The sequence below is a fragment of the Schistocerca serialis genome, chromosome 3 (assembly GCF_023864345.2).
Source record: "Schistocerca serialis cubense isolate TAMUIC-IGC-003099 chromosome 3, iqSchSeri2.2, whole genome shotgun sequence".
In the NCBI taxonomy this organism is placed as follows: Eukaryota; Metazoa; Arthropoda; class Insecta; order Orthoptera; family Acrididae; genus Schistocerca; species Schistocerca serialis.
Window position 1 is genome coordinate 887,026,493 of NC_064640.1, and position 12,068 is coordinate 887,038,560.

The following is a 12,068-nucleotide window of genomic DNA, read 5'->3' on the forward strand; positions in this document are numbered from 1 at the left end:
GGTGCCAGGTTGATATATTTAAGCTATTTTCAGTTTCTTGCATCACATGGAATAATATTTTGGGGTCCCAGTCTTCTTTGTTACAGAAGAAGGCTTTACGAACAATAACTCAGTCACCCACAGGCTCACGGCAGACCCATACTCAAAAAGCTTTAAATACTAACAGTACCTTCATATATATATATATATAAAGGTGTTTTATATGTCAGGGCCCACCTTGCAGATTTTCAAACAAATGCTGACTTCCATAAATACAAAATAGCACAGCACTCTATATTATGCAAACAAAAAAATAAAATAAAATAAACACTCAATGGCACTGGTACCAAACTTTACAACAGACTGCCAGTCAACATCAGAAAGTTAGAAGATGAAAACAAATTTACAGCAGAATTTAAAAAGTTTCTACTCAAACAATTCTTCTACTTGGTTAATTACCCTTTAGGCCAATAAACATTTTCTGAATGTTTATATTCAGGGAAAATTGAAAATATTGTCTTTTTCTCCTAAACATTTTATTATATTAGCACATGTAATGGACAGCTGTCATGTCATGAAAAATCTTTTCTTAATTAATGTAATGTATATAAGGATTTGCTGTCTAGGAAGGACAAAACTAAAGCCCTATGGAAAACAGACTATGCCACTGCAATACCACAAACATATATGTATATAAAGTTGTTTTACTATGTATTTTATGATTTTGTATTATTCGGTGTTACTATGTATTGTACAATCTTGCATTATTCTGTGTTACTACATATTGTATAACCCAATATATTTTTGTCTATAACTTTTTTTATTTACACATTTGTATGTTCCATTTCCATGAAGTGGTTTCCCATAAATTTACATGTACATTTGGACAACATCCATAAAATATTTATTGTCTACAGAAGGATAAATGAAACAATTAAAAAATAAATAAATAAATGTTGAATTGTGGCATTTTATTTATATTAAATACAGTCTATTAAAATATAATATAAAGCATCACATTTACATAAATCTATCATACGTAATCAGAAAAAGTTCTTCAGTTCTTCAGTTATTGAAAGTCATAAACAGTCATTCATATCTTGCATTCAGTAACACATTAAATCAGTAGTTAAAACTCCATATCATCATTATCTTTTGGGCGAGTCAAATTAGTTTATCCTCATCTGGTACGACAAATGTTAAAAATTGTGATTACTCTTTAAATTCTACACCACCATAATCTTGTGTGGAAGTCATAGCTGGTATATCCTCTTCTGGTCCTGCAAACTCCAAACAATGTGCTCACTCTTCAAATTCCGTATCAGAATCATCTTGTGTTATACTTATTACTAGTGTACCCTCCACTGATCTAACAAATTCTACAGGTTCACTGTCACTATCACTTTGCAATGGATTGACTGCTGAGGTGTCTACTTCTGTTTCCACAATCTCTTCATATAGCATTACATAGTCACATTCCAGGTCACTATCATTTCCATATGGTGACATTTCTGTTGTGATGTCTTCTGGTTCCACTAGCTCAATAGGGCTTTGTACATGTGTTAATGATGCTGCCAACTCTGCTAAAATTAAGAGGTTTGCAAAAATATTTGCATTGTTTTTTTCTTCAGTTTTTTTCTTTGATTCAGATTTTCTGTTGTCCTCATATAGAGGTGAACAGTGTATGCTGGAGTGATGTGGTGACTGAACTGCATCCTGACCTGTTGCCACATGTGCAACAAGCGATGGTAATAATGATGTCGCCAACTCGGCCAGTATTAATAATCCTGCAAAGGCACTGACCTGAACTGTTTCCTCAATATTTTTATTGGGCATATTTCTGCTGGTCCCCTCATCTACATTTGATTGTTCCTCGTCAGAGTGTAGTTGGACAATATGATTTACCCCATGACTGTCTGTAAGTTTAACTCCTTGATTAACATTTTTGTCATGTGGCATGCTCTTTAGTTCTGTTGCATTATATGTGTCTTCTTGTAGTTCATTTGTCTCCATACTCATCCTGTTAGGGAGAGAAAAAACAATGACTGTCAAAAATGAAAGATTAACCAATATATATAGCTGTCTGTGTGCTAGAATTCTGTACTGTTACATATGTTGTCAAGGTGGGGGGGATTGGCAATCATCCTTTAAAAGAAGATATCCTTGCATTTTTCTGAGGTTATTCAGGTAAATCATGGGGAAAATAATTCTGGTTGGTGAAACAGCAATTTTCCTGATGTATGTGCTTATAGCAGACCTCGCAGGCATGCAGGACAATGCTGAAGGAAAAGAAGAAGAAGATACACGTGCTTATGAATAAAAATACTCTGAGGTGTACATGTGACAGTAAAAGTGAAAAATAAATAACTCAGAAAGTATTGTCAGTGGTCTGAGGTGTCACTTAACAAAACGCTCAGGTTAAGACCTGGAGTTATTATTTTAAGGAAATCAATGCACACGTAGGGGAAATGAAAATTCAATACTCAAGTAATACTTCCACACATGTAATAGTCTGAATGCACAGGTTAGAACAATGAATTTCTGATGATGATGGAATAGAAATCCCAGTAACAATATTCAGTCTCTAAATAAATCAATAAAATTTTGTTACAAAAGTAGCAAATTGTGAAGTTATAAGTCAACAACCTGTTATAATAAAGCACTAACTAAATAGTTTGCATTTCAACATGTGTACATCAAGAGTCACAGAGGAATTAGAGGATTAGAGGAAATGGACAGGAAGAAAAAATTAATAGCAAGGGTTCTGGATAATGCGCTCATGAGTAGTTATAATCTTTTCAAAAAGTGGTAGCCCTCAAGCAGTGCTCTGAAGACATTTTTGAAACAACCATGATGGACATGGAATAGAGCTGTAAATACTACTCGAAGCACATAAATGTGGAAGAAGTACTGTCCGACATGAAACAGACTATGACAAAGTGGACTGAAATAGGTTTAACATCAGGAAAAAAACTGAGTTGTTAATGGGAAATCCTGAATGAAATACAGAGCAAACACAACACATGTGCTGTACAGTGGCTTTTAGCGTATATATGTAGATCATTTTTGGAAGGTGACTATCAACAGCCATCAAGTAATGCATAAAATGCATGTTTGACAATCAGCTGTTTTTATATTAAACACAAATATCAACTGGTTTCAGTCTTGGGCCATTTTCACAGATAAGGGTTAAAATGGTTAAAGCCAGCAAGTGTCAAGAACTGGGATGCACTTATGATGGAATTTCTTTTTATGATTCATGAAGTACATTCAAAATTTTTGTTGTGTACTTGGAAGAACTGATTTGATGTGGAACTAATATTGTATTTCACTCTATATGAAAGTAAGACTGAGGTTTTAACATACCTTTGATAATAATATCATTGGAGATTGAGTACAAGTTTAGATTGGGAAAGGATAGGGAAGGAAATCACGTATGCCATTTCGTTTCACGTAATGACAAATGTAATGTGGTGGTTTAAGCCATTTTAGCCCTTATCCATGAAGATGGTTCAAGACTGAAACCAGTTCATATTTGGGTTTAAAATGAAAACAGCTGATGGTCAAACATGCATTTTATACATATATGCAGGTGGCTACATTGTCCCAGTTGACTACACTGTACTAGTTCTGCAGCCATTAGAGAACATCAAGCCATGTAGTGAACGATTTATTCTGCAATCTGTTTGAACAGATATGCAGGGTGAACCCAAACTCCACAATAAAATTTTGAAGGTTGTTCAGGAATATTTTCTAAGTATGTTGGTATAAGGTACCTGAAGTCTCCAGTGTCTCATTTACAGATTAATTGTATTTCACGTGATTTCTTACCCCCACTTCTCTTTGCATTTGTGTTGCACTGACAATACTGTCCACTTAACTTTTTATCCTAGAACTTGCATTCAGTTTAAGTACTGATAGATTCTGTTTCAGGTTTGCTGCGTGCTAACAAGGATACACAGGGGAATGAAGAAGTTTACTGATAAAGAGCTGGATATATCCACCTTCTGTATGTGTACAGTGTATGTAGTGAAGGAGTGGCACAATGGTGCTAGATTAACCCACTCCCACAGTGATGGGAACCACAACATAATGCTTTTGTGTCTCGAGATTTCTACATTACTCTGTGTTTTGTGTTGTACACTTTGGTGTGTGTGATTGTACATTACATACTTTTTCATTGCTGTGGATATATTTTCAAAGAAACAAATGTACCTGAGGTAACAAATCAAATAACCAAAATTATTTTACTACTCTGTAATGAACCACCAGAGACCATGCGTCCATTGTACCAAAATACTCAGTAAATATCTCCAAACAAACTGAAATTTTCTCAGTGGTGTTCATATTCATACCCTACAAGAAGGGACAAATACTGCCTGACTTTAGAAGGGACATCAACGCTATACATTAATGTAAAGAAGATGCACAGTGACGTGACATTCACAGGATAGTCTTAAGTCCTGAAAAATATGATGAAAGGCAATTTACACAAGTTTTAAGTTGTACTGTGGATTGCAAACAAACAGTATATCTTTATGAACTTCTGTTTATTTTTGACACTATCCCATTTCATGGTACATCCTTACCAATTTCAGCCCATAAGGGCAATCTTCAGACGCTATTGGTCATAGGCAGAATGATCTCCTTAAACGGAATGTCAGTTTCTTCCAAAAACGGTACTCCTTCATGCCAATAAAATTATATGACTGAACAATAATAAGTTTTTAGTGTAAGACAACAGCTTGAAGCAAAAATGTTAAGAGACACCAAGCCAACTTAGAAAACAAAAATGAAAAAATATGCTACATTCTAAAAAGACTTGGCCCATCCATCAATGCTCATTATGTACCTACCAGCCATGTAAGTAATAGCAGGCAGGGCAAGATTATGCCATTGTGGCAACTTGCTTCGTACAATATGTCTCAAAGGGTCAAGATTAGGTCTTTGCAATGGTCAGTCCTGCAAATCTGCTTGTCTTCTAAAGACTATACCCTGAGATAAGAAAAGTCATGGGATACCTCCTAATACTGTATCGGGCCTTATTTTGCCCAGTTTAGTGCAGCAGCTTGATATGGCCTGGACTCAAAAGTTGTTGGAAGACCCCTGCAGGAATATTGAGCCATGCAGCCTCTATAGCTGTCCATAACTGTGAAAGAGTTGCTGGTGCCAGATTTTGTGCATGAACTAACCTCTCAATTGTGGCCCATAAGTGTTCAATAGGGTTCATGTTGCAGGATCTGAGTGGCTAAATCATTTGTTTGATTTGTCCAGAATGTTCTTCGAACCAATCGCAAACTGGTGAGTGACATTGTTGTTTAGGAAAATGAAGTCCATGTATGCAAATGGTCTTCAAGTAGTTGAACACAACCATTTCTAGTCAATAATCAGTTTCGTTGGACAAGAGGAACCAATCCATTCCATGTAAACAGAGCCCACACCTTTATGGAGCTACCACCGATTTGCACAGTCCCTTGTTGACAACTTGAGTCCATGGCTTCATGAGGTCTGGAACACACTCAGACCCTACCAACAGCTCTTACCAACTGAAATTGGCACTCATCTGACCAGGCCACAATTCTCCAGGCCATATGGTCATGAGCCCAGGAGAGGCACTATAGGTTATGTTGCACTTTTAGCAGGGGGACTTGCATCAGTCAATCGCTGCCATAGCCTATTTATGCCAAATTTTGCCATACTGTCCTAATGGATACATTTGACGTATGTCCCACATTGATTTCTGCAGGTATTTCACACATGTTTTCTGTTGGCACTGACAACACAATCACCACCACTCTCAGTTGGTAAGTGAAGGCTGTTACCTACTGTGTTATCCATGCTGAGAGGTAATGCCTGAAATTTGCTTTTCTCAGCACACTATTGACACTGTGGATCTCGGAATATTGAATTCCCTAACAATTTTCAAAATGCAATGACCCATGCATTTAGCTCCAACTACCATTCCGCATTGAGAGTCTGTTAATTCCCACCATGTGGCCACAGAATCACTGAGAACAAATGACAGCCCTGTCAATGAACTGCCTTTTATACCTTGTGTACATGAAACTAATGCCATCTGTAAATTTGCATATCGCTATGCCGTGACTTTCATCACCTCAGTATTTAATGTGTTTTGTAGACTGGAGCATTGTCAAGTTGACACAGTATACTGGCACTATAGAATGTGTATAATGAACATTATGATTTAAACAATGGCTACTAGGAAAGGAGATATTAATAGATACCAGAAAATTTTGAGCTAGTATTGATTTGTTTCTGGTAATTATAACCGTACAATACTTTCAACATTAGGATTCTAATGGACAATATGAAAACAATGATTAGTCCAGTATCAGTGCTGAATAAATTATCTATTATTTTATCTGAAAATGAGTAATGTGGCTTTTGCCACTGACTGATGATTTCTGCTGTAAGAGCAGGCTACTTATTGTTCCAGTTTTTATATGGATTCTCTTGACACATGAGGGAAAAAAAAATCACACAGTGTAGGAAACGGAAAAGAATAAAATGCCAGAATAATTCGCAACACATCAACAAATGTCTATGGAAAATAGGGATTGGTAAGCAGTTAAGAATATGGAGCTTCAAAATTTTGCTTGTACCTTCTTAAATTTACTAAGGTAGCAAAATAAAATATTGCAGCAGGCAGATGATGAAGATGTTTTCCATCATCAATCTGGTTTTGATGTTTCAGGTATTTTAAGAAGACTTCTGCTTCTCTTTCAGAATGGACTGGTTTACTTGGCTTCACCACTGCATTAAAGGAGACCACACTTGACATGGCTATCGCTATTTCATAGAAATATTTTTGAGTAGCGTTAGATTCACTGGTAGTGCTTTTGATCATTTTTAATGATAATATGAGGCATTACTTGTTACACATGGAAAGTTTCTGGAAATATGAGTATCTAGGATGCTAAATGTTTGGAATGAAGCAGCTAGCCAATTCCATTATTATTAATGAAAGCAGCGTCACCATCAAATGCAATGAGGTGCAAAGTCTATAGTAGCGGTTCCCAAACTTTTGCACTGATGGAATACTTTGAGAATACTCTGATGGAACACCTTGTTTATTTTCAAGGTTAATAAAATGATAAAAAATTAGAAAAACTTTTTTACTTACTGATTACTTCCATTTTACATCACAACTGATAACATATAAATCATAATAAAATTATATAAAAATGATTATTATCATTAAAATGTCAAAAAACATCCAAAGCTATTAACATTTTTTCATGGAACATTTTTTCACTTCCCGCAGAACATCAATGCTTCTTGGAAGACAGTCCGAGAAACCCTGGTGAACAGCAAAGTTAATGGTAATTTCCTTTTCCAAATACCGAGAAAGGTGTAAGGGCACGCTGTCCTGTTCCTCCATCCCTGTTTGTAGAACGGACACCAAAGCATGCTGCATGTCAGTTTCAAAGATACTGGATGAATACTTGTTGAAAATGGCTTGAAATGTGTCAACCTGCTTGGAACCTCCAACATAGTTATGTGTGCCCCCTTACTGCCAAACATGTTACTCTATCAGCTAAGGTCTTGCCCTGGGTGCCTTATCATTTAATGTGTATGTGTGTGTGTGTGTGTGTGTGTGTGTGTGTGTGTGTGTGTGTGAGAGAGAGAGAGAGAGAGAGAGAGAGAGAGAGAGAGAGAGAGATTTACCCGGTCATTGCTACAAGCAGCTGCAACAACTATTATTTTTATATTGTGTATTTGTTGAAGAAAACATGTGTGACAGAATGTTGTGCAAAAATTTGTGTATCACAATGATGCAAATGAGATTTACTGTAGTGTCCTGCTGTATGTGGTTAGTACCTCCAATTGTAACCTACACAAAACATTGTAGACTTTTGCTGTTGCAGTCAGCAACAATCATAACGGTCAAGAAATGGTACATAGGACTTATGGGTTAAAATCCCACTTATGTCCCAGCTAGAACTCAAGGCCACAGTGCCTTTCACTTCAGTTCCTATTGTAAGGCTAATATCAGCTCGCAAATAATGCATACAGCATCAGTTCTTGTAAGAACAATGTCATGTTATATGTAATGTTATTGTATTGGGTTACATATGAGGGGATGAAACTGAAATACCCAGTTTCAGTGACGCAAATAAATAGCAATATTTATGATATTGCCATAGGCTGATATATAACTGCCAGAATGTGAACATATTGATCCGAAACATATTTCTGTAGCGGCAAAATGTGTTCCGCAACAAAGGGGCGTCGCCATAAATGATAAGTAAAGTGATTTTTGATGTTGGAATATGAACGAAATTAACAACACTGAAATGAATCTCCCTTGTAGATGTATCTGAAGAACAAGTCGTTAGACAACATAAGGACCACCAGTAATACGTGGTAAGCAATAGCTGATTATCTACTTCCAGGGACTCAGTTCTAAGTACCTCGTCGAAACTAAGAGTGGAATATTTTCCTCGTATGTTTCCTTAAAAGTGCAGCTTCTGTTTCCGAAAACGTCATAGTTGTGCACGGAGAGAATGGCGGCAAAGAAAGAAATAGAGGTAATCGTGATTGCCGAATAGGACGCGTGCGTTCGTTAATCATATTTCAAATGGCGGCGCGTCCTGTTAACCCTGTGGTTGTATTCTGCAGCTGTGACAATTATGTTTAAAGCCCTTTAATAGCAAACTACAACGAACCAATATTTTAGAGATATGTAATTCTACTGCTAGACGAGGCTGTTATAAAGAATAGGTCAGGGAACACATGTGGCCACACCCATTGTGGGAAATACTGTACGTAAAGTTGCATGCAAATGAGATTTAAGTTAGGAAACTTGCTTTACTGTCCCGCAATGAGCCTCAAATTTAAAGAGCCGCGACACTGCAGGTAATGTCGCACTGGTGTAGTGCCCTCAGAAATGGCAAACGCAACGGTGCCAATGCTGTCACTGGCTGCTTCTGCGAGAAAAAAAAGAAAATATTAACATCATAATTCCCACAATGCAGTTACAACTACTTTAAGTGAATTTAAAATAATCCTACAGGAATTTTATTAAGAGTCTACAGTAACTAGTCACTACAGTAACTTAGTCACAGATTTGCAGTGCAGACCAACGAAAAGCAGAAAATGCACCTGTCAGTTTACCCGCAGTTGTACTAGTACCTTTCGCCAGATTAGTTGACTACTTGTTGCATTGATTTATCGTCCTTTCTCAAAAGGCGTTCAACACACTGCGACACTAAGATGTGCACTGGCACTTCTTTAATGGTTGATGAGCATCAGTAAACTGTTCCGTTTCAGAATCGAACTTTTTCGATATCTCATTTTTACTCCAGTTGATGGATGCGGCAGTGTACATGTAGTTCTTCAGTCACAAACACATAAAAAGTTATAATTTTAAAACATAACTAATTTTTTGACTTTATTAACAGATTTAGATGTCCTATCTCGTCCTACCGGAAAATTAGCTCTGTGAGAAATAACACTATACACTAAAAAAAAGATCTTGGAAACTATCGACTGATTCTAGTTAGTCGTTCTCGCTAATACAGCTCGATTAAAACTAGTCCTTGTGTGAAACTTCATCTAATCAGAAAATTTTGTCTAATATGAACTGAATCCACTACAGAACCGCTGCCTATAATGATTCTCGTAGATTAACAGTAGGCTTCAAGGTAATGCACTTAATTATCTCGTACAGGTGTCTCATAGAAAGACTGACAGAGTCAGTTATCTATACTAGAGAAAAATGCAAAACTTTTGGCCTAGCAGTAAATAATTATTTTTAAGTAAAAAGTGTACTAATATTTGAAACGTGTTCCGGAGCAGTTTTATTTTAGATGTTGGAACAAGTGCAAGACAGAGGGCAGCAAATGTAGTGAATTAGGTGGATTCTGAATAATTCGTACTTCAGATTTCTCCGTTTTCCTGTTACTAAAGCATGTATGAAGGCAAATTTATTGTCTAGGTGGAACATGATTTGTCAAATACAGGTGGCGCAGTGGTCAAGCACTGGATTCATAGCGGAGGAGCAACATTAAAATCCACATCCAGCCATTCACACGAGGGCATTGCACTGTTTCCTTGAATCATTTAATGCCAATGCCGCAGTGTTTTAGGACATGGTCCATTTCTTTCGCCAATTAGATCTTGTGCTTCGTCTGGAGTGGACGTTCAACTTTCACGTCTTTCGCACGGTACTCATTTCGTTTGCAGTCTTGGACTCTTCTCACGAATTTTCCCATCCACTTTGTCTAGGGTAGCAGCAAAGTATTCGTCAATTATTATTTTATCATTTGCATATTAAATAGAAACCATTTTACCAAATACTGTCCATGAAATTTTCGGCAGATGAAAATGACTTCATCTGTTTTGATTCAGGATCATCTGCATCTATCCACTGCTTTGACCGTTCTCCTTTTTCTGAAGTGATGGAAGTGGAGGATTCTTGCCAAGACTTCCTATTTATTCGTGAGAAATCCGTTTTTTGCGTTTGCTCCTGGTCAGGATTCAACAAGTGCAATAAATGCAGTATTCGTATTGTACAGAAGGTCACTTACAATGGAAACACATTAGATCTAATGGCAACAAATAGCCCTGACCTCCTTCGGGATGCCCTCATTGAAATTGGTATCAGTGTGCATGTAGCAGTTGTAGCAAACAATCATTACCAAGATACAAGCTGCAACTGAAACAAATAAGTATTATAACAGTGCCGATTCAGGCACCAAATTAAAGGTCACAGTTCATCATGACACCATGATCACGCCTCTGAAACAATTGTATGTGGGACATTCAAGGACAGGATGTAATTTTATATGCATCACATGTCCCCCTCCAAGGTCACCCATTGTCATTTACCAGTCCAATCCATTTTTTTTCCTTTATTGTAATTTCAACACCTGTACATCAGGTAGGCTGGCAACAGCACCTTACGCTGCTCTTCAGCCTCAGAGTTAACAATGAGAAAACATATAGAAGACACAAAAGAGATTGAACAATTTGGCATGTAAAAAACAGTAGACACAGAACATAAAAAACATGAAGCCGTTCACACTCGACGAAAAACCACACTACAAACTGTCGACACGACGCACAAACACTGATGATTTCGATGGCACATGTGAACGTTGGAGCGTGATGGCGAACACTAAACGCAAAACACGATGGCACACACACGAGAAACTGGTGACGATGATCTCCAGCGCGCGCATGTCCACGTAGCGTGTGCGAGTCCGGGGACCTGCCAAGAGGGGAAGAAGGGGGAGGGGGAGGGAGAGGGGTGAGCATGGATGCCAATGGCAGAGGAGATGATAGGAGGAGTGGAGGAAGGGGGCAGGGGGAAGCCCGGGGGAGGAGTGGGGAGATAGGGAGGGAAGGGGGAGAGAAGGGAGAGACGGTGCCCGTAGGAACAAACACAGGAAGAGGGAGGGAGGATCAAAAAAGTTGGTAGGAGGGGTAGATGGAGGGGAGGAGGGCATCATCAGGGAGGGAGAGCTGGCGGAAGCCACCTTGGGAGAGGGTATGGAGAGTGGAGAGATGGAGAGCAGGTGGGACGTGGAAGTACAGGCACGGTAGCGGACGGGGGCGGGAGAGGATGGGAGAGACCAGTGGGTGAGGAGGATTGAGTTTACGGGAGGTGTAGAGGATCCGTATCCGTTCGAGGAAAAGGAGGAGGTGGGGGAAGGGAATAAGGTCGTACAGGATACACGTGGGGGAGGGGAGATGGATGCGATAGGCGAGGCGAAGAGAATGGCGTTCTACGATCTGAAGGGATTTGTAAAAGGTAGGGGGATCGGAGATCCAGGCAGGGTGGGCGTAGCAAAGGATAGGGCGAATGAGGGATTGATAGGTATGGAGGATGGTGGAGGGGTCCAGACCCCCAAGTACAGCCGGAAAGGAGCTTGAGGAGACAGAGGCGGGAGCGTGCCTTCGCTTGGATCGTCCGGAGGAGGGAGGTCCAGCAGAGGCGACAGTTGAGGGTGACACCAAGGTACTTAAGGGTGATAGGACGGCCATAGATGGTGATGTAGAAATCGAGGAGGTGGAAGGAAGGGATGGTTTTGCCTACAATGATCACCTGGGTTTTGGAAGGA

The 12,068-nt window shown here is 38.7% G+C and overlaps 1 protein-coding gene across 1 annotated transcript; it reads right to left on the reverse strand.

Moving 5' to 3' along the window:
• Positions 1-1,053: 1,053 nt before the first annotated feature.
• LOC126469613 (uncharacterized) lies at positions 1,054-9,287 on the reverse strand. Its single transcript, XM_050096736.1, has 3 exons — positions 9,136-9,287; positions 8,811-8,930; positions 1,054-1,999 (listed from the first exon to the last, which is right to left on the reverse strand). The coding sequence occupies exon 3, from the start codon at positions 1,996-1,998 to the stop codon at positions 1,282-1,284; it is 717 nt and encodes a 238-aa protein (XP_049952693.1). The 5' UTR covers position 1,999; positions 8,811-8,930; positions 9,136-9,287; the 3' UTR covers positions 1,054-1,281.
• Between the last annotated feature and the right edge of the window lie 2,781 nt (positions 9,288-12,068).